Source organism: Colias eurytheme, chromosome 12 (genome assembly GCF_061535395.1).
Source record: "Colias eurytheme isolate Ceu_HAF_F1 chromosome 12, ilColEury1 Martin Lab GWU primary, whole genome shotgun sequence".
In the NCBI taxonomy this organism is placed as follows: domain Eukaryota; kingdom Metazoa; phylum Arthropoda; class Insecta; order Lepidoptera; family Pieridae; genus Colias; species Colias eurytheme.
Window position 1 is genome coordinate 3,605,269 of NC_142991.1, and position 26,534 is coordinate 3,631,802.

At 34.9% G+C, this 26,534-nt stretch overlaps 1 protein-coding gene across 1 annotated transcript in view; it reads left to right on the top strand.

Moving 5' to 3' along the window:
• The window catches only part of LOC149903874 (CYFIP-related Rac1 interactor A), a 41,321-nt gene extending 16,452 nt beyond the window's left edge, over positions 1-24,869 (top strand). The window contains exons 2-4 of the mRNA XM_090107994.1: positions 9,121-9,252; positions 17,091-17,368; positions 23,233-24,869. Coding sequence (XP_089964120.1) covers positions 9,121-9,252; positions 17,091-17,368; positions 23,233-23,497 — 675 coding nt within the window. The 3' untranslated portion in view covers positions 23,498-24,869. The remainder of the gene's footprint in view (positions 1-9,120; positions 9,253-17,090; positions 17,369-23,232) is intronic.
• Positions 24,870-26,534: the final 1,665 nt, after the last annotated feature.

Genomic DNA, 26,534 nt, shown 5'->3' on the forward strand with positions numbered 1-26,534 from the left:
CCATGAAACATTAATTCCTCCATATAAATTATACAATATGATCATAGATATAATTACAGAACACGTGTTCTTGTATGTGAAGCACCATGTATGGATTATTACGTCACCACAAGTGTGAAACGAATCCTGCCTCATCCTGTGAGGAAATAGGGCTACCACCTGAATATTAATAAGATTTTTTTATTGTGTTCATTTGCATCTAGACTTAGTCTGAAGTCTAGACCTTCGTACGCAGAAGTTCGATATTGTCTGAGGTCACACTTGGCTATTGTACTTGGGATTCAATGAACTGTGTGTTGGGAAATTATTTTGTTATAGTTGTCGATTAGTGGAGTACAGTAGGTGTGTCTTCGTTCGATTAATGATTTGCTTTTTCCAACGCTTTAGAGCGTATACGCACTATGCGGGTAGCCGCATTGCGGGTAGCCGTCCGGCTGACCGCAAGCACAATAATTATGTACGTAATATTCATTTCTATGCGCACTGTGCGGTCTGCGGTAGCCGCATCGCAGTGCGCATAGAAATGAATATTACGTACATAATTGTGCTTGCGGTCAGCCGGACGGCTACCCGCAATGCGGCTACCCGCATAGTGCGTATACGCTCTTAAAGTTATAAATAAAGTCTTTTGTTGCGTAAAGGACATGCCATTTTCTCTGAGGTCATTGGTTTAACGTTCAATGAGGACAATTAACGTAAAAGTAACGCACATAACGCTAGTAACTCAACTTTCAATATTACTTTTGAGAAGACGTTTTTGGTACAATTTCCATAACATTTTTATCCACGAGAAAGTGCTTACAACTCAGCATAGCGCTTATCCCTCAACAGAAAGGTAAAAAGTAGCGACTTTTATGGATTCTAAACGCATAAAGATAACAAACTTTCTTCCCCGATTTGGTACCAAATAGATTTCCATACTATCCTTTGCCTTCACACTTTCCTTGTCTAATGAATGAATTACATATTTACAAAGATGATACCCGCGTTGTTACAACCATTACGCCTAGTGATTCGGCGTCTTAATCTATACAAATATTATAAAGCTGAAGAGTTTGTTTGTTTGAATGCGCTAATCTCGAGAAATGGTCCAATTTGAAAAATTCTTTCGGTTCCCTTCCTCGATAAATGAGCTATCTAAAGCCCATTTATCGAGAAAGGCTATAATATACAGGGTGGCCGGTCAATTGACGTCACAAAAAAAAATGTAGGTCCGGTATGTTGTGGAGTATCCGAATCACCCCCATGTATGTTCCGCGATTTTTTATAGTTTCGGAGTTATGATTTTTTTTCGATTTTTTGAGGAATTTCGACTTGATCATCTTAAAAAATTTCTAAAAAAAAAAGCATAGACTTTTTAGAGTTTATTTTTTTTGCAACTGAGTTCCTATGAGTTGCACTTTTATGCCTAAAATAATCAGCTTCGTAACTTTGATGAAAGTTATGAAAATGTTGGTCTAAAGTTAAAAATTTACGTTCCGTGAATTATGACTTAAATTTTCAACTTGAAATTAAAAATCTAAACAGGTGACCTTATGATTTCTTAGTTAGTCTTAAAACTGCGCCAGACTCTCAGCTTTCATAATAATAATAATAAAGTGGTACTTAATGGGGGGAATTTGGCTAAAATTGGTCTTCAAAGACAGCAAGGTGGAAAATTCTTAAAATTAGCCAACTGATTAAAAATAAATTTATCATTCCTACGGCTAATTTAATGATTAGAGAATGCTGAAAACCTATCGTGTTGGTTGGATAAGGAAAGTTATAAGTAAGAAGTAAATCATAATGTAAAAATAATTTAATATTTTTTAAATTTACAATAGATTTTCAAAGTGGCCACCTCCAGCAGTATTACACATTGTACACCTTGGTAAGAAACGGCAACTTTTACCTGCAATAACAATGGGCTGAAAGGATAAGAGACCGTATTGCTATCTCTCTCACTCTCGGTGGCGTGAGGGGCCGAGCGCAACCGACCAAATCTAATGCAAAACAAGTTTGTTAGTTACCGACCTCAGTTGTGCTCACATTGTGTTTATTGCTACTCGTGTCGCCATTTTATTACCCACGGACTCCGCCGCTGCTTACTTGTTTGACTACTTAGCTCGTTTATTGGACTGTGTTTTGCATTGTGATTTGGACTTTGTTTACTTGGAAGTGTAAGAGATGAGTTACACGTTAAGTGAATATGCAGAAATGCATTATTTTTATGGAGTTGCACGAGGAAACGGCGTTGAAGCAGCGAAACTGTATCGCGAACAACTTCAACGCCGTGGTGGACCACAACCTCTGCGATATCCCGACCATCGTGTTTTTATTAACACACACAACACCTTGATGGCAGGCCGCATTCCTGGCCAACGCGGCAATCGTGAAGGAATCTTTAGAGCAGACCTGGATCGCACAGAAGTGGTGCTGGAAGCAGTTCAGCAAAATCCGTCTACGAGTACGAGAGCTATAGCTCGTGCTTTAGACATCCCAAGGACTTCTATCCAAGCCATACTACACGATGAAGGATACCACGCGTTCCACTTTCGACGAGTCCAAGCTTTACAGCCGACAGACCACCAATTGCGCATTGATTTTTGCCAAACCATGTTAAGAAAAGAGCAAGATGATCCTGGATTTTTTAATAAAGTTTTATGGTCAGATGAATCAAGATTTGAGCGATCTGGAATATTCAATATTCATAATTACCACACGTGGGCGATGGAAAATCCACACGCTGTGAGAGCTTCAACCTTTCAACATCGTTTTAGCATTAACTTGTGGTCTGGTGTCCTCAATGGCGAACTAATTGGTCCGTTTGAATTGCCGACTAGACTTGATGGAGCAACCTACAGAAACTTCTTGGAAAATGAACTTCCATTGTTGCTGCAAGAAGTTAATCTCGAACTTAGACGCACTATGGTGTTTCAAAATGACGGCGCACCGTGTCACTACGCAACACAAGTCCGAAATTATTTAAATGAAACATACCCCAACAGATGGATAGGACGCAGTGGACCAATTAGATGGCCTCCACGCTCACCTGACCTCAACCCCATCGATTTTTTCATTTGGGGCTATTACAAGGAAATAGCATACGCCCGAGAATGTTCGAGTGAACAAGAGCTGAGGCAGAAGATTATAGAAGCCAAACGTGTTGTCAAGGAGAACAGAGAAGCATTTAGACGATTGAAACACAATTTCTTACGAAGGTGTAGAATGTGTATTGCTGCTGGAGGTGGCCACTTTGAAAATTTATTGTAAATTTAAAAAATATTAAATTATTTTTACATTATGATCTACTTCTTACTTAAAACTTTCCTTATCCAACCAACACGATAGGTTTTCAGCATTCTCTAATCATTAAATTAGCCGTAGGAATGATAAATTTATTTTTAATCAGTTGGCTAATTTTAAGAATTTTCCACCTTGCTGTCTTTGAAGACCGATTTTAGCCAAATTCCCCCCATTAAGTACCACTTTATTATTATTATTATGAAAGCTGAGAGTCTGGCGCAGTTTTAAGACTAACTAAGAAATCATAAGGTCACCTGTTTAGATTTTTAATTTCAAGTTGAAAATTTAAGTCATAATTCACGGAACGTAAATTTTTAACTTTAGACCAACATTTTCATAACTTTCATCAAAGTTACGAAGCTGATTATTTTAGGCATAAAAGTGCAACTCATAGGAACTCAGTTGCAAAAAAAATAAACTCTAAAAAGTCTATGCTTTTTTTTTAGAAATTTTTTAAGATGATCAAGTCGAAATTCCTCAAAAAATCGAAAAAAAATCATAACTCCGAAACTATAAAAAATCGCGGAACATACATGGGGGTGATTCGGATACTCCACAACATACCGGACCTACATTTTTTTTTGTGACGTCAATTGACCGGCCACCCTGCATCTCGCTAAGAGTAAGACCAACACTAGCGGAGCACTGCGGGTAAAACCGCGGAGCACAGCTAGTCTATCATAAACGATAAATTCCAAGTCCCACAATTTTACTGGTATTCCATTTGTAATTAAACCAATTAGTAATGAATCCTTAAATCTAGTATAAATCTTAATTTAATAAATGTAAACCCTAACAGCGATCAGACCACGAGCCGCACGGAATCTGAATACCACGTGACTCACTTAAGTATGCGTGATTCACCGCAATTAATTCAGCCTCATGGTGTCACTGGATCATATAAACATACAAACAGAATGACAGTATCTGAAATAGAGGGTCAAAGATTGTTAGGAAATATGATGGACGAAAGAACGCATTGGTTTATCGACTATGGCAATCGAAAAAGACATTGTATTGTATGAAACCTTTAGATAATAATAACTTACTTACCCTGTACCCAATACACTTTGCGATGGGTAATATCCGAGTAGTGAAGGTAGTCAATACAATTTCTCCGTTCACAATAGTACAAAAAGTTTTGTTTTTGAAGATCTCATGGAGGTAATGATAATTCTTATAATTATGTCCATAAACACGCAAGTCTCAAGTAAAAATTCATTTGAATTTCAAATGAATAAATAAATAAATTTAAAATATAAATTTGTTAACCAATGCAAGGGAATGTCGTGAAGGAAATAACAACTTTGTTTTCAAAACATTGCAATGAGAAAATATCGGTTAAGCTTTTGTTATGTAGGTACGTACGTAATCAAATATTTTAATGATTTCCTGCTGGGGTATTATCTGACTGTACAAACATAACTATGATTATTATTGTTAGAAGTAATATTCCTTACGTTGCAACTAGTGATGCAACGAATACTACTTTTACGTATACGAATATCAAACCTACTATTCGGCGAATACGAATACTACCTAATAAAGACTTATTAATTTAATGAATGTTTACTCTTCTAATAATTAAAATTTACAATAGGCAAATTTTTATTTAAAAAACATAAAATTCGTAGATTTTTTTTGGTTTTGGGCGATTTTTTTTTGACTTGTTTTTAAATATTCGTATATTCGCCGAATACGAATATTCGGTAAATGTCTACTATTCGGCGAATACGAATATTCGTATTCGTATTCGTTGCATCACTGGTTGCAAGTTGCAACTATTGAACAAAATAGTATTCAAATCAGAATTCAAACTGAAAATCCACCCTGTGAACTTTATAATGCTGTAGCCTGTAGGTACTAATTGGATAAGTTACTATTACAGTAGGTACAATTCACTTTTCAAATATTTATCATCCAAGTTTTATAATGTTGTTTCTCATAAATACTTTTATTTTTACCAAACCAGTCATACATTTGTCGTGTTATGTCATTGAATTCTTTAAATAACAACAAAGGTTATTTAACTGACCTCTTTAAGTATGATATCATCGTAATTAAATCCCAGCTGAAAGCCCTGACTTTTCATTTTTATCCTTTTGTCCATAAAAGAATTGAATTTTAATGAGAACAGGACAAAGGAATCTCTGCTATTTTTAGTGGTGATGTTAGTGCTTTAGACAAAGGCACTATCGTTTTTGGGGACTATATTACGAATATATACATACAAGAAAACGTGTCGTGAAATTGCTAGCACCAGTGGGAATAATATTTAATTATTTAGTTAAAAATAAACCGCAAACAATAGGATTATTCTGATAAGTTTTACTTGCAGATTGTTTTAAATTAACTGTGAGCGCAATTTCTACTCATATTTATTCACATTTAGATAGAGGCGCTAATAAATTATAAATATTATCAACCTATGCCACATTATTACTATCGAGGAATGTACCAATCCCAATAGGTGGGCGTATTTGGGCATCATTTGCATTTCTAACTGAGCTAGGATAGGAATTAGACCAAGACAATATGGTTGCTAACGTGCACTCTCGCAGCCATCGAGCTTAATCAACTGCTGTAACTACTTCCTGATATTCTGACGATTTACAATCGAGTTCAATTGTTATATTGACATATCATTTTCTATTGGTTCAATGAATTCGCATATCGATTGATTTAATAATAAAGAGCAGCAAATACTGGCTGCTCCGTTATTATGCATTTCTCTTCCTTACCTGCCTTTAAAATGAACCTTTAATAAATGCGATGATAGCTTTTATCATTTAGCATGACGAAAATTTGGCCAAAATTGGATATTGCAACTATTAAGTCAAACGCTGGCAACGAACCAAAATCATCTTAACCTATATTTGTAATTACTGAAATTGCTTTGACTGTTAATAATGAACGGAAGTTGAATTCTATTTAACCTGGAAGATTTTTTTTATAAACAAAAAATATTTATTGACTCGAAACAGTTTCAAAATATGATTACAGTTAGCGTGTTTACGAAATATTAATTCGATTAGAGTTCACGCTAGCAATAGTAAATAGTTTGGAAAATCCAAAAGTGCACGCCTCATAATTTTTTTTTAATAAATATTTATTAATTATTATTTTTGTTTATTTAATAACAATTAAACCACATCGAATCAGACCCTGAAAAATGAAAGGGTTCTATTCCTGAGCATACTCAAGCGTAAGAGAAAAAAAAAGACTCGATTAGTAAAGTATTTCGGTCGCTATCGTGTTAACAAGAAAAAGGATCCGCACATACAGACACACGGACGTCCAAGACAGAACTTTTTTAAACTGTTTTTTAACTAGTTTAAATAACAAAAATGACATCAAAAATATCATTAACGTTAAAAATAGTGTTTTTTCTTAATATGTGTGTGTATGTATTATCTTACAAGTGCAATGTATGATACATAAAGACATTTTAAGTTTGAAAAATCAGATGTTTTGCGCGAAGTGACAGTAGTACCCACCTCAACGCTTCGCTTATGAGGCGTGCAATAATAAGAAAGACCCCCAAGATAGATATTATATCCACAAGGGGACCAATTAAGTTTACATGCAATTTTAAACTATGTATTGTAGAGGGCGATGCCGACAAAGCATAAAGGAACTGTTATGGAAAACAAAACAACAGATGGTTCACGTTTGACCGGGTTTACTAGAAACTAATATTTTATTCAAACCGTTCCCATTTGCACGGTCGTTCAACTGCATGCGGATCTAGGGAATCGGTAGCTATCGCGGCACGTCACGTTTCCTTCTGCATTTAGCAAGTGGTTATATGACGCTAAACTTCCGTCAACGTTTTGTGACTAGGGACATATGACCGGTAAAGGTCTTGAGGTATACGTAAAACTTTTATTACCAAAGCATAAACTTCGCAAGCCTTCAAGAAGTTGTTCTAAGTTAACGTGAAAATGTCCAGGCAAAGACCTCTTTGTAAAGTTCCTACTTTTGTTTTAACCAACTTATTACATTGTACATTTGTGTCATTGGCATTGCTTCTAAAACAAGTTGTGTTTCCGTCACGTAGCCACTGTCGTCTGTTATTGTAAGTAAAGAACGTTGGTGTTTAATATATGTAATAGCTTTTTTGTTTATAGTAAAGGATTTTTGACGTGACAACGTCTTATAATTCGATACAGCAGGCTGCACGCACGAAATAACATGACTCATGCGGCGTTACCTCGCTCTGAGGCGTTCCATGTAAGGCTTGAAGTGCAAGCGAGAGCGCGGAACGAGCGACAAAGAAGCATAATCGGACGTTGTCACGTTCAACTATCGTCAGTAAACCGACTTTACTGACAACCAATTTTTTTTATGTATAATTTGATCACTATAAGCACTTTGATTTTACATCTTTACGTGCATGGAGTATATACACCACACTTTATACGCATGGTGATCAGCAATATGGCGCGAAATTTTTTCATCAATAGCTTGGCTTCGCGCCAGTTACACATAATGCATTTATTGAAACGTTTTGCCCGTTCGATGAAAATTATCATCTCGTTAATTATGGATTTCTATAATTTTTAATTATTTGTTTTAAATAGTACTAGTTATCGTAAGCATACAAGCTTTATTTACTGAAGCGTATTTTCATCCAAATCTAAAAATTTAGCTAATTTGGCAAAAGGTCATTTTCAATGAATTGCTTTTCTTTTTCTTGCTCCTGTATTATCTATAATATAAAAATGAATCCCAAAATTTGTTGGTATAAGCGCATAACTTGAGAACGGCTGAACCGATTTCGTTAATTCTTTTTTTTATTATATTCCTTGAAGTACGAGGATGGTTCTTATGTAGAGAAAACGTAAATATGTATCACGGGCGAAGCCGGGGCGGACTGCTAGTATGCTAATAATTATAAATTTAATTAATATTACTATATTTTTAAATATAAATATTATTTGCATCGTTATAATAAATACGTACCTACGTGGTATACCTGAAAACCAATTCGACCTTCGTCTAGCCTTAACTCTCATTGTTATAGTATACGCAGCTCAGCTTTCATGATCCTAAATTGCATTTAATAGGTCATATTAATTCTTAGATCATTACATGTCAAACAATTAAACATAATTCAGTTGAATACTTCAAATTGTTCCATAGGTACTTGTTGCCCATTATTTGGTTTCTCTTTTATACGTGTACTAAATAACTCTTATATGAATATTCATTCCTAAATCATGACAATCAGTCAATCAGTAATAATTTGGCTTTAAATATTCAATCCCTCCTTTACTATGCTTATTTCAATTCTTCACGTTTGAAATACCAGAAATTAGTATTACCTATTTCGAATTCTTAGAAGAGGTGTACTAATATTCATTTTTAGAGTATGACCCTATGTATAAATTCTGAAAACTAAGCTTCGATGTTTGTGTTTCAATGATTTAATGGCAAGCAATTAATTGACTTGAATTCAGCTTTGTTAATTTTGTATTGCCAAATATATTTATTGTATATTTATTTGTTTGTATATTTATTTTATTGTATTTGCTGTACCAGATATAAACATGTTATTTTTCCCCGGTTACCATAGTGAGAAGCTACTATTGATTTCAAATGCTTCAATGATATTTAAGCATGTTTTTGACTGTGTCCTACTTTAATATTATGAATAATTGTTAATGCATAGTCATTTAGCCTCATGTGCAAAACAATAATTACATAGTATTTGATTGTTTAGTTTAACCTTATTGATTAATGTAGACGATATGCGGATAATAAAGTTTCTCTACTGAAAATAGTTCATCTTCTACTTTTGGATCTCTTTTAATGTCGTTTCTTTTGTTGTAGGTTGTTCCAAGACTACTGGGGTCACTCGTCGGCGGTGGTATGAGTCCAACACAACATTTGGAGCAGCAGCAAGCCCTGGTGAAACAGTTTGCGGAAATACTGGAATTCGTTCTCAAATTCGACGAACATAAGGTACTGTGAAATATAGTCCTTTCGGTATACATTGAGTCATACAGAACCAAAATAGGCAGTTTTAGAATAATGGTGACAAATCAATGAAATGTTTTATTGTTAATAATAGTACATCGTTTAAATATTCTTGAGTCACTGCTGCAAAAATGTAGTATAAAACAGTTACGATAATAGTTGACGGAGTTTAGGAAACTATGCATAATTTCGGCAATTCAACGTTGAAAATATTGTTCAATACTTCGGTTCATATCAAGGAAATATTTTATTAAGAAGAAATACACTTTAAACTTGTTTACGTCTAACCTCTGGTACAAAGCAGTTATTTCGAGTACTCGGGAATGTTCCTTATGTAATAGGACGCATTCTGGAAACGGACATCTTCTCTTTTGTGCTTTGTAGATACAAATTCCAAGGTACAGGATGGGTAATCATTGTTTAGTTTGTAATAAATTATATACAACGTGTGTAACGGGTCGAAATAAGGTATTATAAGAAATTACACGCGAGGCTGCGTTAAATATTATTTTGAATGTAATAAGAATGTACTGCGATTCTACACAACTGCCTAATTGATGTAAGCAGTTGATAACAAATCACAGCAAGTCAACGACTATTAATAAAGTGAGGGTAGTTGGGTCAAACGTCGTATAAACAACGTCCGAGCCCCTAGGCACGATTCGGAAGGCGGCATTTTATAGTATTCGACAGCTAAGCATGTTCTGACAGGACATAGTGACAACTATAATGACAACTATTCATCCACAAAAATATTAAATAAAAAGTTACGTCATAGTATTGTTAAAAAAATGCCTTGTTCGCATCGAGATAGTATGTACTACGTACTAGAGAGGCGATCGCTACTACACTCTCTTTAACACGAGCTAGAGGTAAGAATCACAAGTCTCTTTAGTCTGTGTCGGACTGTGCCCCCCGCTTGCCGCGTCAACACGTGTTATTGCTCTGTTCAAAATGCCTTCGTGTGTGCTTAGATATTGTTTTAACAGTTCCCATAATACAAACAAAGCCCGAGGAGTGACTTTTCACCAGTAAGTTTCCTTATTATGAGTAAGTCATGCATTTTACTAATATTGTTATCATTTTGCGAAAAATCACCACGCGTTCTGCGTTTCGCGCCATTTTTCATAGACTAACAGCACAGACGTGACACTATCGATGAGTCTGTTAAAAAAATGTAACTGAATTTTTTAACTATGAATATACAATATATGTATACTAGGAAAGATTACCGTGGTGTAGTACCTAAATATTTATACTTTTACCCGACTACGCAAAGTAAAACGGTAGGTTATATTAAGTAATATTTATTTATTTACCTATTTTTATTTATTAAAAAAAGGTTCATCAACAGTTGTTCCAATAGGATTTATAAATTATTATGCACAACAAAGGCACAACAATTACAAATAAACACAACATTCACAGAAACTAATACAGTAAAAGTTCCTTAATCGCGCTTCCTTTATTCGAGTTTTCACTATGGATTAAAAAAATGCGACCCAATTTCTATATTCGCGACTAAAAATTTTTTTTATTCGCGGATTTAATAAGTACATACATAATATGTAATTAAATTATTCCAATAGGTATCTTACCCAATATCCTTGTCAAATGGACTAATAAGAAAGTAAAATAGATCTTATTACAAGTTTGCCTAAAGTACATAATATTATGTTCTTAAATGATATCGCCGAGGCCTTTGACACAAGCCGCCTTTGTCGCAAGCCGCCTCTGCGGCGATTTATGTTTTTGAGAATGTAAATAAACAGAATGGAAGCAAACTTATAACTCAATAAATAAAGTCGACGCCCCCCGCGAATAATCCGGTAATCGTAAAAGTGAAAATGTTCAGGAAAAATAAAAAACCATTTTTCCTTAATAACTCCATTAAACAACAAGTATCAGAGACTTTTAATGTCGCATATGGAAGCTAATTTTTTCAGCTATCTGGTTATTTCAACAAAATTTAAGTAGTCCCAAGGGCTTCGTTATAATTTAGCTGGATGCATTTTACTATACTAGTGTAGGTCAAGCTCTGGTCAGTAATGTCACTTACGATATTGTTCGTGTAAATTTATATTTTCGACGGCAACAGTAATATCTTGTTGCGCTAATATTCGTGTCATTTGTTTTGTATACTGAACATTTGTAAAAATCTATTATTTGGTTATTCGATTGTTTAACAGTAACGTACATTTTATTGTTATAACTATTACTGTTTATTCGAATAGTTTACTTAAGTATTATTTGATGATTATTATAGTATATTTTATGAAATACAGGACATTTTAGTAAATGAAACAACTTTGGATTGTTTCACAAAACACGATAGTTATTATTATTATAAAAAATAGACACTGTACTGAAGATACGACTATTACACATGATTACATAATCATGAAAATTATACTATGGTCCTATTACAGTTAAAAATATAATCAGAATCCTCATCAGAACCTCACAGACTGCGAATCCACCGTGATCAGTCAGTACTTGTATGGTGTGGTGTGTGATGTCTTTTTCCCGACTACCTTCTATGCAGCAGCAGCGCTTGGGAAAAAGAGCTTCGTGACTCCGGCCGTTCCTCCTACATCGTATCTCCTATCCCATTCGCTGATCGTAGCCTGTCTCAAAATACGCTTGACGAATGAAACAGGACACAGATCGTAATCCGGTTTCCTCCTCAACCCCAGAGCGGCCTCCTTGGCTAACTCGTCTGCCCGTTCGTTCCCCGCCCTGCGTGCGCCTTAATCCAAAACAGGGAGACCTCCCGCCTCTGCAATGCAGCTTTTCGGAGGGCCGCCTGTGTTTGTACAGTCAGGGGATGAGAGGAACTCAGGGTAACCGCCTGGAGCGCCGATCTGGAGTCAACAAGGACACCGACCTTTGCCGCTCCACTCTTGCAGGCTATGTCTACTGCTCTTTTGAGCGCTAGGAGCTCAGCCTGATAGACGGTACAATACGGTGGCAACGCAAGCTTAATGGCCTTTGTCTCGGCATCACCTTTCCATACGTAAAAGGCGGCTCCGACTCGACCCTCAATCTTGCTGCCGTCCGTATAGACCCTGTGGACGTGGCTGTTAACCACGTCAGCATAGGTGTCCTCATTTATCAAGCCGAGCCCCAGCTCTACCTGCTCTGCCGAATGTGGGTCCTCAATCGCAAGAGCCATTCGTTCCACCTCCCTGTCCCTCAACACCGCCGGGTGCGACACACCCCTCTTGATCTCATAAAGCCTCGAAGCTTCGAGTATCCTGAGGTCAAGAGGGAGAATCCCAGCCAACAGCATCGCAGAGTTCAGGGAGACAGTCCGATATGCTCTGCAGATCTTCTGGGCAAAACCCCGTTGAACGGTGTTAAGCCTCTTTTGGACCCCCATCTTTTCCGTAGTGGGTGCCCACGCTGCTGATGCATACAAGATAGTCGGTTCTATAACTGCGATATATATAGTCTTAACTACTTGGGGGTTAAGCCCCCAATTTACTCTAGCTGCTCTTGCTAATAGCTTATAACGGGCGATTGCCTTTTTGCAAACGCTCCCGACGTTTCGGTCAATGTCAGGCCGCCATTAATAGTAAGGCCCAGTATCTTAATACTTTCGAAATATTGGATGTCCACACTCCCCATTACAAGTCGTGGCATGGCAAATTTTAATTTTCGTGTCGAGAGCAGGGCACATGTCTTGTGTGGTGCGAATTTTTGTTTATTTCTGACACCCCATTCGTCAATTTTCCTCAATGTGCAGTTTGTCTTCGTCTCTACTTCTAAAGCAGTATCTCCATCAAACACTAGCACAATGTCGTCGGCAAAAGCCTGACAAAACACATCCATCTCCTCTAACATCCACAGCAGAGGACCCACAGGAGCAGCCCACCTATGGAACCCTGCACGCACCCCTTGTTGGTCTCTCTACTCACTTCACACCTGCAGGTATGCGGGGGACAAGAGGTGTGAAAGTTAGGTAACTTTCACACCTCTTCCACTCAGGTATCTGCTGATCACCCGCCTTACGTTCCCCGGACACCCAACTTCGGCCAACCGCACCTTTATGACTGGCCACCAGGCGCTGTCGAAGGCTCCCTTTATGTCCAGAAATACCACAACAGAAATCTTCTTCTCCTCCCTCTTATTTCTGATGTGGCCCACCAGTATATAGAGGGCGTCCTCGGTGCTCCTCTGTGACATGAAGCCATACTGATGGGGGCTTATAATTGTGGGCAGCAGGTAGAACCTGAGTCGGACGACCAGCATCTAATGAAGATGAAGATGAAGGTTTCGATGTGGTCTATTCTGATGCCTGCCTCGTTTATCTATATCAAACTTTCATCTCTTTTAATTTTTCTAAGGCCGTGTAAATCATTTGCTCAGTAATAGAAAGTGTTTATACCTTGCATAATACCTTACATACCAATACCTTGCATACTTGCACTCCATAATTAATGTATCTGGAAATCGATTTCTTAATAAAACCCCGAATAAGCCTGTACTAGCACTTACCTATATAATGTAGAAAACTATTTACCTGAATAATATCGTAACAATGTTTACTGTCGAAGCATATTGATATTATTTTTCGTAAAGATCTAAAACCATATTATTCGTTTAAAATACATTTTAATGTTATTTTATGGAATATACGCGTAATTTTTCATATCTTCGTAAATAAAGATAGAAAAATTCTGAAAAAAATTTACATGGTGTATTTTAACTTCTAGATGCCGAAAAACGCATAACATGAAAAACCCCGTAATAGGTCATTACCGGATTATTCGCGGGGGGCGTCGAAGTATAGTTTTAAATGTAGTTCCGTTTATAGTAAAAGCCGCTTTGCGTATTTATTGTTTCGTCTTTCACATTCGTTACAAAAATTGTGATCGAGTAAGGGGGCGTCCATAAATTACGTGAGGTGTTTTTTAAAATTTTCTGCACCTCCCTCCCCCCCTGGTGAGATGTCGTGAGAATTTATTCAACCCCTCCCCCATCCTCGAATCTCACGTGAGATTTTTCAAAATGTGAGTTTCTTATACGTAAACGCCATCAACATTGAATCATCGTATACATTTAATTAGGGCTATTATAAACCAATACTCCAAAATTCGATTACATCATGAAGCAAAAACTGATAAAACTATTGATTACTACACAAAACGACAAAAACTTACTAAATTGATATTATTTAAAGGAAATTAAAATACATAGTTTAATATAAAATCCTCGTTTTATTAATTCCCTAGTATCAGTACCACCAGATAGTACCGAGTAAACAGATTGCACAATGTGTCGCATCTGCACGCATTGCTTAATCTTTGAACTTGAAGCCACGCCTCGCTCGTTCCACACGTACCCCACCACATCGGCCGCGCGCAATGTTTTTGTTTGGAATAACCCCTCTAGTAGTACATATATCTCGATGCTTGTTCGTGCATAATTTCTGAGCAGTTGCCTATAGTCTCAGACTAGATTAGCCGCCGCGTCTAAGATTCGGTTAGGAGGGCAAGACGGACCTATCTATGTTTAATTTAGTTGTTTTTGTTACCTGTTACTGGATCAGAAAGAACACACTAAGAACTTTTTCCTCGTCGTCATTATATTTGTCTGACGTCATCACGCTAAGGTGTCGTGATAATTATGCAATTACTGGATTGCACTAACTCGTACGTATATTTAACGAGTCGGATCACTGAATAGTATGTTTGTATGCGTTCTATCTGGAACTACTGGACGGATATGTCAACATTTCGTACACGAGATAACCTAGTTCTAAGAAGGTTTATGGGCTTTTTACTATTAACATCTGATTAAATTTTAAAAATATATCAGCGTAATGTTATCCCGAGTATATGAAATATCCAATTACCCTCTTCTCGAATTAACGTTTACCTCAACCACAGATTAGATATTCCTCAACTATCCTCTCGTTGAATACTGTTTACATTGTCCCAATTAGCTGCAATACATCATACTATTATATGTATATATTTTTAAACAAAGCTGTATCCAATTTGCGTAGAAAAATTCGAGCTCCACAAAATATTTTCGGAATCATATCAATGTTATCAGTTGCATGACAATCGTGTTCCAATGACGTGCTTCCTACATCAACAAGGCGCAAGTGTTTATTGAATATTTCCACTCACACGCCTATTAGCTTACAATGAAATGCTCTTTATGATATTTGCTTCGTTATTTATGATTCAGTGTAGCTGCGATTTGTATTATCTCTAACCCGTTCGTGTGAAGATTCGCATGAAAGAATGGTTCAAGACTGTCTTCCTTGCGTAATGATTTAGTATGAAAAGTTACACTTAAAACGTAGGGTCAAAGAAAGGCATTCTATAAGGTACAGGATATGCACTTAGATGCAATAGGTACAGTTTGATATTCAGAGACTTTTCCCACTAAGATAATATGTATCTGATAAAAGTAACAGTGATAATTTTATACCAATTCTAGCTTCCCAGGATATAGAACTTAACACAAAACAGACACAACAGAATTATATTAATTTTAAAATACATAGAAGTACCTACTTATGTAGTTAAAGAAACTAGAGAGAACGCTTCGTAGAATTAACTTAGAGACTACATTCAATTTGCTTACTTACTGTTCCTGTTAAGCTAAATTGAAATAAGAAATAGGTATTCCGCGAAACAGTTTACAGAGTAAGCTGTATGCAAATATAATATTAGAATTAATTTTCCTTCATACCTTATTTGCGACTCCTGTGGTCCACATTTATATTAATTGACGTATCAAAACAATACTGACTCCAATACTTTCGCCAATAGTTAACTAACTGAAATAATGTTTATATAAACAAAGCGTATCGAAGTTATTTAACAATTGAGGGCCCTTTTGACCCCAACCTTGGGCCATTCGCACGACGTTGATAGCCATTATGCACTTTATGGCCAGCAATTTAATAGAAATTGCTCTTATATTTACAACTTCCCGTATAAAACAAGTAAAACAAATTGATTTGTGACTGAAATAAATTTAATACTTACGTAGACCTTTTGGTATTGAATTGCTTAGCGTCACAGTTAAATACTTATGTTTTGATTCTTCATTATTAAGTATAAGGTAGATATTTATCGATAAAAGAAATATTTTAATTTTTTCACGGAAGAAACAGTCTGGAAATACAATTGAGTATTTAAACCCTGATGTAGTTTTATAATAATTAAACTATAGTGCACACTTGAAAATTTACTTCATTATATGTAATAAAGACAAGGAAAAAAGCAAGACCCAAAATCGATTAACATTCTTTCAATACATACACAGAACTCACGTTACATCATAAAATACCAACAATAAGTCATCACCAATGAGACAAACATGGTATCGATTGAAATAAATTGAGCATTGTAGAAAGTAAGGTTTGGCCCGACCTCGGCTGAATAAATGTGAGTCATGTTTCTCCTCATAGCTTATTTATTTACTTTTGTAAAGCGAAAGCGCCAATGAAATATCGTATTTGCGTGTACCCATCTAGTAAATGTTTCATTTCAAAGTGGAAACGTTTGTTATTGTAATTTAATAATTTTCCAAAAGCACTCAATTAAATGCGGAGTGAAATTTTAAGAGAGTTGTCTTGTAATTTAATTTTCAGTATACGGTTTTCTGATGGAGCTATTTGTAGCCTTCATTAACTATATTTATGCGAAAGTTAGATGAGCTAAGCTCATTTCTCAAACTATGAAGTCTTTGCATTGCGAGATTTTAATGATATCAAACGTAGATTGCACTTAAAGTAATAAATTCACCGAGTAACATACCTATAGGTTTATAAACAGTTGTATTCTCGAATGTTCTAGATGAAAACGCCAGCGATCCAGAACGACTTCAGCTACTACAGGCGTATAGTGTCGCGAGGTGGTCTGATCAACGCGGAGCTGCCTCCTGGCGAAGAGCCTCACATAGGGGCAGAAGTCGCGAACCGAATGTCATTGTTCTACGCACAAGCGACGCCAATGCTCAAAGTACTGTCAGAAGCAACAAGCCAATTTGTGAACGACAACCAACAGGATTTAGAGAACACGACGGAGACGCTAAGCACGATGGCCAAAGTCTGTTTGAGGATGTTGGAAAATCCGTAAGTAGTTTCGACTTCTTGATAGAGTAATCAGCATAAGAGAATACATTCATACCAATAATTCTTCTTCTAAATATTAACAAGATTGTATAGGTCTACCAGAATCTGATGGCATATTTATATTTAAGAAATAAAAGATTTTCATGTGGCAACTTATTTGACAACTATCAAATTGGTTGTCAAATTATTTGTCTTTTTTGCAGTTGATGAATAATTTTTAGGATTTTGTCTAAAAAATCTTCGAAAATGTCGAAAAAGCCGCTGTGATCACAAGCAAGAGGTGTTGTTTATAATGTGTATAGAAAAATATTTGATGAAGAAGGGTCAAACACATCACAATTTTCAATTTAGAAGATTTTATTGGTAAATTGGACTTACCCGCTTTGATACTTTCAATTAAAAAATATTATATGTAGGTAACTATAATATTGTTTGTTGATTGGAATATAATTTTATGAAAACTTATTACAGGAGTTTCCAATACGGCTATTCGTCAAGTCCAAGCTGTCCAAGTAAATTTTATAATGTGTGTATCTGTTAATACTTACGAAAATAAACATAGTTTTATTTTATTTTTATTTCTAGTTAGTAGCAGTCTAGTTTTCTATCGATATAAGATCGATATAACATCGATATTTTCACATGGCATAATGATAATGAACATAAAAATATAGGTATGTGTAAATAATGATGTATTACCTGTATAAAAGTAATATGTATATAATACATGTAAGTATGTACCTATATAATATTAAGTGGATATCTCATTAATAACAGTATTGTCCACTTAAGTAATGTGACTAATGATATTGAGAACAAACTAAAAAATAAGCAGTATCAAGATCGTTCAGTCCATTTTCCCTAGGGTTGCACACTCAAAATTTTGATTTCCCTAATTGCCATCAGATTCTGGTTTACCTATAATAATTTCATTCAAACAATATAGTTCTTTTAAACAGACTTTCAACAGAATGAAATGTGCTTCAGTTTTTCAAACATGTATTTTCAACTATTCAAAATATGAGAAATTCTCGCATGTGTGAAAGCAAGATACTTATTAAAGGTAGGCTAATTTAGGTCTCGCGAGCAATCTTACAAAAATATAGAACTTACAAAAGGAGGTCTAAAATTTTTCGCGATCTAGGTCAGGCTTAGTTACAGCGAATAAAAGAGACTTAATGACCCATTTATTATAAAAAAACAAGGCTTGAATATTCAAAAACTTAAAATGAAACTGAATATTTTTCACTTTATAAGTCAGGAGTAGAGATTAGTTTAAATTAAATGATAAGATTGTATAACTAATTTATAAGATTACTTCGAAATAGAATATTTTCAAACTTTAATCAATCGTGATTCATGTTATTTTAAAATGTTTGTGTTCTTTATTTATTCGAAATGAGTTTCAGAAGATTGTGTCTAGTAGCAGTTACTGCCTACGGATATCCTGTGTATTATTTTATTTTTAAAAACGACACGTTTACATCAAAGAGATTTTAACTTGAAAATATTTCCTAAATCTATTAGTTTAATTTCTTCTTTAATAGATTGTGAAGCGTTTATTGATATTCCAGTTTTTCCTGTAAAATTGACTTAGTAAATGAAAGATACTATGCTGTATTTACTCTATTTGCTTGACAGCACGCACAAAAGGGCGTAACTTAGGTGCTTCTAATGAACGATATAATTTTCTCTAAAGCTTTATGGTATTTGATCACGTAGAAACTTCCAATATAATGAACAATCCCGCAGTATTTAATAGTCAATGCAAAATTGACTCGACAAATGTTTGCACTCGAGCCGGCCGGCGCGTTATTGGCGCAAGGGCAAATTTATTGTGTTACGAGGTGTCACATTACCACCGCACGGACACCAATGACAAATGTCATTACGTGGACATATCGATTACTGTTTACTGATTTCCGCTAGCTATGTATTACCACAGAAGATATGTAACTGCACAGTTTAAAACAAAGTCGCGTCCCCTTATGTCTTTTCCTTTTTAGGATTAGATCTTAAAAACTACGCAACGTAATTTGATGCACTTTTTAGATAGAGTGGTTAAAGAGGAATATTTTAGTATTAATATTATAATATTTATATATATATATTTATATTATAATTATTATTTACTTATGTTAAGTTTAAGACAAAGCTGGCAAAGTCACGTGCGGAAAGCTATTGTATTACAATAATTATTGAGTTATCTGTGGTATTAATATAATCGCTTGGATAGTTCGTGGTATATGGTAAAGGCTTGCAGATTACACATATTGTTCTGCGCATGCTATGGTTGCAACTTGCTATATCGACATGCAATTAGTGTTGCCTTGTACATATCTACGCCGTTTATCCCTTTTGAAGAAGATACAATACCTATATGTAGTTTAATTGAGATTATAAGATTGAATACAATTAATAATTAAGATTAAGGTTTTTGATTGATATTCATTACTGTGCCAAGATTTTTGTAGCGAGCTTATAAAAATAAACATCGAGAGAAGAGTTTGCCATATCACACTTATAATTAGTAATATGTATTTGCAAAAAAACGCAGTGGTTATCTCATGCTAATGTCAGTCAACATCATAAAGGTGCATACTATATAATCTGAAAGTACGCAATGATTGTTATCTTACAATTACCTGAATCATAGGTATTTTATATCATTTTTTGTATTAGGTAGTATGAGTTATTTTTACACGAGTTCCTTCAGTGATAAGTCTGTCCAATTATTTAAATATTCAGTTCAGAATTGAGTGAATGAAAATTTTTTAATATCGGACAACAAATCACGTTCAGGACGCGTTCACCGTCCTATGACGCTACACCCACTTCCTTATCAAAACGTATTCGGGAGATACAAAGGAGCGAACGTTGATTCATTTGTACAATTCGTACATGCTAATATCAGCGTTGTTTTAAAGTGATAAGAATGAATATTGCGTGTAGTGTTTGTTGTTTAGTGTACGTTACGCGCAATCGGCTCGCGCCATTGAAAGTGACAATAGCAACGTGCGCCTTGAATGACAATAACATTGGTAGTTTTTAATCGATGTTAGAGTTTCGTTTCTATCACTTTGTATATGATTACTTGATTAGTAATATTCATATTTTATTAAGGGCCGATTTTTCAATCCATGGTTAAAACTTATTCGCCCAATAAGGGTGCACTCACACACATCAGTCACCGTCAAGTCACCGATGACTGATCGGTGACGGTTTGTGTACGTATCCACAAACACCAGTCACCGTCATGTTGTCCGTCAGTCACGTCGCCGGTTTGACTGAATCATTGAACACATACATCAGGTTAGTGAGTGATTAGACGTGTGTCACGCTAGAGAACATGTAGCAATTGACGGTAGCACGACGCTGACTGAACTGAGACGTGACGGCACCGGGTGAGTGGGGATAAAAGTATGATACATGTATGGAAAGATTATTTGACGTGCCTGACCGGGGACGTCACTGATAGATTTCGTGCCGGCGACTGTCGTGTGGGAACAGAGTCATACTAGAACTATTGATACATATTTTTTTTTAATCCTGTCCGGTGACGTGCCGTAACGGTGACTGATGTGTGTGAGTGCACCCTAAAGCATTACACGATAACATTAAAATGTCACCCGTAAACTGTCAAATACAGGCAAAGAATACATTTTTGAATTGGTAGTTTACGTTATTTTACGAATAAGTATTAGCCAAGGATTGAAAAATCAGCCCTCAATGATACAAAAATCGTATTGACAAAGCAAGATACTTAATAAATAGGATGTAGAAGTAATAGATGATTGGGTGGGATCTGATGAAAAGTCCAAGTTTTGTAGCAATTACAATTTTATTAACTAACGGTTTCTTGACCTAATATTCCATCATAATAGCCATAGCCAACGTAGATCGTCATTAATCAAGACCATCAATGAAGTGGGCGGAAAACTTAAAAATATAACTAACATTAGAATACGTAATAAATTTAGAAAATAGTACAGACGCAGAATCAGAAGTAGCGGAATAAAGTAGGATATTATGAGTAATGAATGCCAAAGATTTTTTATTTAAAACGAATTATTTACATGTCAATTAAATAATGAATGAAAAACTTACTAAACATAAGAAACTGAAAGCAATACAATTAAAAACATTAGAAACTGAAAGCAATACAATTAAGTCATTCTAATTAAAGAAAATAGAAAACGATAAAATGCAAGTCAATCTACTCTACTACTAATGAAAAAAAAAACGACACATACATTTTGGTGTACGTAATATATTATGTACAGGAAAAGCTACTTCCACAGTCGAAACTAATTATATATTTTCATCAAGTACAAAAAGCTCTAATTAGTTTTATTGCCTATGATTGGCTCGCGACTAACGGATGTCGGATGCACTGTGGTTTTGCAATCAAATAGATGGGAGCGAATAAATAATTTTCCTGTTCTAACTATACGGTTGTAAATCGAGCTGTTTAGAGCAAGCGGGTTAACGATTTCTGCAGTCTTTGTTTGTAACTTTATGTTACGTAAATGTGTGCACTGTTTTACGATTAACTATAAGTTGTAATAGTTGTGAAGTATAATTATCTATGGTTCAATATTACGTTGGCTGTGGTAATAAATTGATTTGGGTAGGTTATTGTTAATAGAGGTAGGTGGAGTAATCATGATTCTTGAGAATTGTTGGTACCTACCTAAGAGAAATATTCAAACACATGTAAATTAGCTAAACATATAGCTATGTAAATAGATGGTTTGCCGTTTGTTTTGATGGATATTATTAAGGGGAGAAGTCTTGTGACATGTAACTACAATAGAGAACCCTAAAACACAAAATATGTTGATTAAAATTGAAATTTATAAGTAACATACCGGCTACAAATTACAATCATGGTTAACCAACACGTTTTTGAATTCCAAAATCAATTACAAACAGATAATGCAGCCGACAAATCTTTTCAGAGATTACAGACTAAATACAGAAACTGGGCTTTAGTAACAAGCTTTATTTATTTACACATAGTTGTAGCCGCCGTTAAAATATAGGAAACGGCTAACTGTACATATTTTATGTACGCTCCAAATGTGTATGTAGGTGAAGCAATACGGAACATGTAAACCTTAATTTATTAGAGCTAATTTTTAGGACATCAAAATGTTACGCTTTTACTGGCTTCCGCCTGCGATTGTGCGGAGTTAAAGATAAAAAATTATGCGTTCAGAGTCCAGAAAATTATATGAATATTGTATTGTATGGATGTTTGTAACTGTGTAAAAACAGCGGAATTGTTTTTGGTAATTTAGGAGCAGGGAGTCAGTTATAAAATGTAATAGGAAGATACAAAAATGCCTAAACAGTAAGATATTATATCGTACACTTTTTCAAATTTTGGCTTAAAAATACATTTAAAAATTAAAAAAAGCAGTTCTCTACAAAAGATTGAGAATTAAATATCTTCGTAATAAAGTATTCGTGATATTATAATATTGACAGTACGAGCACGATTAAAACCCTACAGAATATTGAGATTAGAGATAGTTAAGTGATATTTGAAATCGATAAGCAAATGGTCAGTTTCGCCGTTCCCTTGGCTAATGTGTGTGATAAGCTGTTGTGACCGAAATTCGATCAGGACACTGTTTCACAATGTAGGACAGTATACATACCTACTAAAGGTATATGTACCGGTTTCACTTTAAAAATTGATCAAAATCACCATTAATTAATTAATATTACATATTATTAAAATTTGTAATTTCTATGATCTTTAAATTATTAAAATCTAAATAGGATGATTAAATTATTAAAATAATAACAGCTAATTAATTTGACAATATTTTAACGTGTCCCTTATATCTTTTCAGCAAACTAGTGGCACAGTTCAGCCGCGAAGAAACGTCATTGCTCGTGCTACGCGTGATGGTCGGTTTGATCATTCTTTACGACTGGGTACACCCCTCCGGCGCGTTCTGTCGTTCCTCCTCAGTAGATGTCAAAGGCTGCGTCAAATTCCTTCAACAACAGCCCCCACCCAAAGCCGAGCCACTCCTAAACGCTCTCCGATACACGACAAAACACCTCAACAGCCAATCCACGCCCAAGAATATAAGAGCCCTGCTAGCTGCGTGAGGACAGCATTCCAGCCTTGCATGTTGTTGTGGGGAATGATGTGACAATAAATATGGGGATTTCTCGTTGGCATTTGTTTTGCGTCGTTAACAGGTTGTGGCGTGATCTATAGATTCCAGTTTAACAATCGAGCGTCAAAAGTTCCTCCATACGAGATCAAGCCACAACCTTTATTCTAGTGAAATAGGTTAAGGTTGAGAATATGTATAAGGTGTGACGTTTTCCTAAGTTTCCTGTTTCTACGTGATAACAGATATTCCGCGTGCGTTTATTGAGCTATATTTATTTTTGATATTTTCCGCAACACTTTTCTGATTCCGGCAGCCCTAGAGTGGTCTATGTAATTATTGTTGCTACGATACAACGCTGCACGAACTAGTGACACCACGTAGATGAAGCTTTAAAAGCAAATATATATTTTTTGAGAAATCATTCCCTTACCCCACACAAATGCAAGGTTACTGTACTTTGTCACAACTCTTTCAGAATTTATAATACCTATTTGCAAACTGTTAGATTAAGATGCTAGTTTAAATTTATCGGAATATTATAAACATATTGTAATAAGTGTATTAATGAAAACTTCTAATTGGTTACCACAAATATTGTGCAAGCAATACTAACTTCCAGTGACTTTTCCCTTCGTGTATAACTTATGAATATATTTACTGAAGTAAGTGGGAATAACAGCAAAATAATAATAATTAAATATATTTAATGATAAAGATACACAGTAAGGGTGGAATAAAGTAAAACTAGAATCTATGAATAAAATATTTTTGGTAACCCAACGAATTAACACTAACCTATTTCTAAGGCGTCCAAAGAGGCAAGAACAAACTATAATAGTTTGTCATAGAAAAAATGTAAGGAAATTGCACTATTCATAGTTACTATTTGGATATATTTAAAATATGAAGGATAGAAAATAATATGTGGTATCGAAGCAGACTAGTGTTATTGAATCAAAGTTGCATTTTAATATAAAAAATATGGTCAAAAATGTATTTTATGGTATGCCTTATGACTTCTGATTTTAAATAATAATCAATAAATAAGATACGTGTACACTGCCTCAATGTTATCAAGTGATTTTTTTAATATAATAATGTTTACTAGTACAATATTATTATTTGAGAAATTTTACAACTGATATTTTTACATAATATTATTGTTAACTACTTATAAAATGCTGCGTACGCTCAAATTAACCCGATCAAAACTTTGATTAAATATACAAATATATAAAAAGTCATTAATTAAAGATCCAAGACTGTATGAAAACAAACAAATTTTAAAAACCTTAGGAAGTTTTAAAAAAATTCATTACCAAATACAACACAATGGATTCTTACGTATGATTCCGATCGCGATATAGGGTCATTGCGCCTGTTCGCGTCCACATGCCTATTCGCGTCCACTTTGCGGATATCTTTTAGAAAATTCACGAAAATAAGTATACTTACTTTAAGTAAAATTGTAATAAGAAAAATTTCCGATAATACCTCAATGTATAAGAGACATGCACACATATTCAAAATATGCCTGCGCACCGCCTATCCTATTAAAAAAAATTATTTAATTTTGGCTATTAAACGAGAGAGCTAAAACGCGCGGTATTTTGAGAAAAAAATAGTGCGCAGCGTCGCGTTTCACGGTAAGTATCTTATTGTTAAATGTGAATTTTTGAATATGTAACTGTTTCTTTACTTTGCTAACAAAACATGGAATAGTATGGATTATAAATCAGCTTATTTCTTTTACAATTAATAGCTAAAATAAGGTGGACGCGAATTACTACACCGAATTTGTACAACTTCCATTTTGCGTCCACGGTGGGCGCAAACTATACCTATAGTGCATAACAATAGAACAAATTGCGTCCACATTGTTTTTCATTAAGTAGCAATGAATTGTTTGTTAAAATATGTAATTTAAAATAGATTGTAAATTTTTGACTAAGACTACAAGTTGATAATTTAAATTTTCATTCAAATTAGCAATTTTTTTTGCTATTTTTTCATTTTAAAATGGGTATTCTAAGAATGAGACCTAGTATCTTTGAGAATGAGAGTGAGAGTAATATAAACAAAAAATAAATTTAATTCATTAGAAACTAAAAAATAGGATAGGTAGGTAATCTTAATAGAACTGATTATTATTTATTTACATAACGTAACTTTGTTTTTTGTGAATTTTTAGTTCTATTAATGATGAGAAGATAAATATAAATAAGTTTTTCCAGTTTCCTTACAGTGAATTATATTAATAATAATGTTGATTTTAGGGTTCCGAACCTCAAAAGGAAAAACCGTAATCCTTGTAGGATCACTTTGATATCCATCCGTCTGTATGTCCGTGTGCCGGTCTGTCTTTCGGTCAAGACCCTTTTTCTCAGTAACGCGTGGAGGTATAAAGCTGAAATTTATATTGAATACTCAAGTCTACGGTTCAGCAGTGAAAAAATCAAACTTATAAGCCAAAGCAATCAAAAGATACAGCCGTTTATGCTGCAAATTTTCGCAAATTTCGACATTCGCAACTCGCAAGGGAATCAAAACCTACAGGGTACTTTACGTGAACACAGACACTTGAAGTTTGGTACGAAGCAACGTCTTATAGCAAAAATAAGGGAAACATTGAAAAAATAATCATTTACAGTTAAAACATATGAAAAAAAAACAGGTTAAAACGGAACCCTCGGTGTGCGAGTCCCACTCGCATTTGGCCGGTTTTTATTAAATAACTATATTCGTAAATAAATAATTTATTAAAATCTAATTTTTATTTGCATTTATCTGATAAAATATCACCCAATACACTCTTAATTCCTTTTCTGAGCTGGTGGACGCGAACTGGTCCACGGGTGGACGCAAACTGGAATTTTTGGACGCGAACTGGGTAAAACGCCTAATTCTGCTATTTGTCTAGATAAATAAAAACCACATGATATTTCCAACACAATTGAAAGTAAATCTTAAAATAGACTATGTAATGAACACGTTACATAAATTTTGCGTTGAAATTTGTTCTGGAA